The sequence below is a fragment of the Agrilus planipennis genome, unplaced genomic scaffold (assembly GCF_000699045.2).
Source record: "Agrilus planipennis isolate EAB-ADULT unplaced genomic scaffold, Apla_2.0 scaffold224, whole genome shotgun sequence".
Taxonomy (NCBI): Eukaryota; Metazoa; Arthropoda; class Insecta; order Coleoptera; family Buprestidae; genus Agrilus; species Agrilus planipennis.
The window spans coordinates 200,519-204,242 of record NW_020439296.1 but is presented as its reverse complement, the minus strand read 5'-3'; the positions used below and the strand labels follow the sequence as shown (position 1 = coordinate 204,242).

Below are 3,724 nucleotides of genomic sequence, written 5' to 3'. Positions count from 1 at the left end.
TTTATCTTTATTTTATAGTTTAAAAATCACTCATAGGTATATTTTGATTTATTACAAAAAAGGGCTACAAAATACGTAGGTAGCTACTATTTTTAATTATTTTTAGTGTATTATCAATTTAGAAATTTGTAAGTAAACAAATTTTAAATATTTTAAATTTGGGCTTGAACTAATTTTGACTATTTGTAATTTATATTAATATTAGTTTAAAGAAAATAATAGTTTTTGAAGTCGTAATACTGTATGCATTTGACCCCCCCCCTAAACTAATGGGATCGTAACGCGCGGCCTAAATTTTTTTACCAATGTTCCTAGCTAGATGTTTTTTAAAATAAATTAAGATTATTTTATTATTTTTTTACTTTTAGTTGCTTCCTAAACCGTCCTAACTAATGTAAAATAACCGAAAATTAGCTACAGAAGCACTAGCAAGCACTAATCGTCCTAAAACAACTATGGAAGCAGAATTGATTTGCAGTATTTGCCATGATTATTTCCTTGAAGCAACAACCATATCCTGTTCGCATACTTTTTGCAAAATTTGTATAACAGATTGGCAAAAACAGAGCAGGGTTTGTCCGATTTGCAGGCAACCCATTAAACACCTTATTAAGAGCCAGGCACTAAATGCTTTAGCTAATCTTGCCCGAGAACGCTACGAAAAAGAAGCTTTCAAATCCTTTGACAAATCTAAAGCGAAAAACGTCAGCAAAGCAACGAACACGACTGCTCCTTTCGAAGCCCCTAGTACTTCTGCTTCTGGTTCGGCATCTAGGTGAGTACCATTAGTTATAAATCTGATAAATTTGAAATTAAATGTAGTGTTATTCTCTTAAAATTTGAATAAACAGGATGTTATTTTATATAAAAAAAGTAAAAGATCAAAGAATACGCAGAAAGCTACCTATTGTAACTGATTATACTGAAAAAAAAAATACAACGTGTAATTATNATTACATGCAATAAAGGGCCATATTGATCTATATTAAATGCACAATGTATTTAAAAGTACTTAATTGGATAAGGATTAATGCTGTATTACTTAAAATCGCTTCGTAAACAAGACATTATTTCTAGTAAAAAGTAAAGTATAAAAAATGGTTATTGTGGGTTATCCCTGAGAGATAGACATATACCATCCAGGATTTTTTTGTAGATCTTTTTAAGGAGTACAATACTGTAGTACATTATTTTGATCTATCTCGTAGGGTTCAGACAGCGTTTGCAATGTAAGCGCAAAAAAATGTGTTTATTTACGACATCACATTAGAAACCTCTAAAATTATCAGTGTTTCTCTACTAAAATTAAAAAACTGCATCAAAATCCGTTGCGTAGTTTTAAAGATCTAAGCATACATAGGGACAGACAGCGGGGGAAATGCGTTGCATGATTTCGTTACATAGCAACTCGCATGAAACGAACTTACCGTGCGTAAAGAAGTTTCACTTCAAAAAGTTACCTAAGAATTTTGATTTTATCAGTCAATTAAATGTTGAAAAGAATACAATTCCGAACCAGTTCAGGTAAAAGACTGATTTTCTCAGTAACTCGTCAACGTTTCGTCGCCTGATTGGAGCTTCTTCAAGACAATTGTAAAGTTACTTTAAAAATAGTGACTTACAAACACCCTTCTTTGGCATACTATGAATAGTAGTTATAGATTCAAAAGCCAAAGTATTAGAATTAAACTATTAATATTTATGATACATATGTGTATTATTACGGTATTAACTACATACAGGGTGGCCCAAAAAGTATGCAATATGCTCACTGTGGTCAAACCGACCGAAAAATTTTTTTAATACCAGGGAGACAGTGGGAATCAATTAATAAAAAATTGAAATTACTTTTTGTGAAAGCAATATTAATAAAATAATACCTATATTCATGTAAAAAAATTAAATAACTGAAAATTTATTTAGATTATCCCGCTCTCCGCTTAAGGTGAAAGATTTGGTTAATGCTTCTAAAATAAATAACGATAATGGAAAAATGTTAGATTTGGCCACATTTGGCTCAAATCTTGCCGGAATCGCAGTTGATGTGGTGAACAAGAAACTTGCAGAAAAAATTCCCGTCGTTGGCCCTTTGACAAACTTCCTTGCCACACTTGGCAGGTACGTATACATATAATAAATCTATAGAGATGTATAAAATGTTTTTAAAGTATTTAAATATAAAATGCAAATACTTTTTTATTTGTTATTTCAAATGCAAAATACAAAATAGATTTTCCCAAAATACGCATTTTCAAAATACTTTTTTCAATTAAATACTTTTTTTGAAGTACCTCTTTCTACATTTATTTAAGTATAAAATTTGCAGGCATTTGCTCATTTTTTAAATATTGGAGTTTTTCTAGACTAATAGTGATGTTTGATCTATATCACTAGCTGCGAAGATTGATTCATATTTTTCTGTTTGAAGTGATTCGTAGTTCCTTGCTAAATAAGTAGTGATTTGACAGGTGCTGATATCAATTTGGAACTTCAAAATTCCATGGACCATGAAATTGAACCCGGAAAACAATATCGATTCAATATTTTAGATTATCCATTTCCTAGTTTAGATTTTTTTTTGGGTTCTCTTCAGTTAAAGAATTAGAAATGTCTCTTTATCCTCTTTTTAACCATCTAATGCCTTCAATAGCCAATGCGAGCAATTTTGCATTTTACAAATACAAAATACGTTTGGAAAAATATTTTAAATAATATACAAAATGCTTTTCTCAAAAGAGTATTTAAATGCAAGATAAAAATAGGTATTTTTTATTTTGTTTTTTGCATTTTAAATGCAAGTGTTTCAAATAAATCACATCTCTGTAAATCTAGTATACAAGATGACAAAAAACGGCAAGTGATTTATTTTTAAGAGAAGGAAATCTAAAATGGCGTCAAAAGTATGACCACCATTTTGATATTAAGGTTTTGCTAAATATCTCATGAAGAACGCACCTCTCCATAAAGATGTTTACATTTTTTTTAATAGAGAATGGAATTAATTTTCTTAATTAATTAACTTTCCTATCATCATCATCATAGGGTCGTCAGTCCTAAGACTGGTTGGACACGTACCTCCACTTTTTCCTATCCTGAGCTAAACTTCGCATTTCCCTAAAACTAGAACAGCCCACATCCTTAATTATTTGCGAACAGTAATCTAATCTAGGTCTACCTCTACCCCTTCTAACTCCTGTTTCTGCCACTAATATGTCTCTGACTAGACCTTCATGCCTGAGAAGGTGTCCTACCAACCTATCTGGCCTATTTTTTATTGACTTCCATAGAGTCCTCTGTTCTCCTATTCTTTCTAATACCTCTTCATTTCTAACCTTTTCTACTCACGTTATTCTCATCATCCGCCTATAACACCACGTTTCGAAGGCCTCTAACCTTTCCTTTTCCGCCGCGCGCACTGTCAATGTTTCGCACCCGTACAACGCCGTGCTCCAAACATCCACCCTCAACAACCTCCTTCGAATTTCTAATTTAATCGTTCGCGAGCATAGAAGTGACTTCTTTTGATTAAAGGCGACACGACCCTGCGCTATCCTCTGCTTTATATCCCTACTACTCCTTCCGTCCTGACTTCCTAGATATCTAAAATCAGCCACTTCTTCTAATTTTTCGTCTCCTATCTTTATATTCGCTCTTTCCCTACTTTTTCTTCCCTTGCATACCAGTATTTTAGTTTTACTTTTATTTATTTTCATACAGTACTGAT

The 3,724-nt window shown here is 32.1% G+C and overlaps 1 protein-coding gene across 1 annotated transcript in view; it reads left to right on the top strand.

Moving 5' to 3' along the window:
• The first annotated feature begins 369 nt into the window (after positions 1 to 369).
• The window catches only part of LOC108739544 (E3 ubiquitin-protein ligase rnf8-A-like), a 10,218-nt gene continuing 6,863 nt past the window's right edge, over positions 370 to 3,724 (top strand). Inside the window, exons 1-2 of the mRNA XM_018473481.1 lie at positions 370 to 775; positions 1,924 to 2,118. Coding sequence (XP_018328983.1) covers positions 456 to 775; positions 1,924 to 2,118 — 515 coding nt within the window. The 5' untranslated portion in view covers positions 370 to 455. The remainder of the gene's footprint in view (positions 776 to 1,923; positions 2,119 to 3,724) is intronic.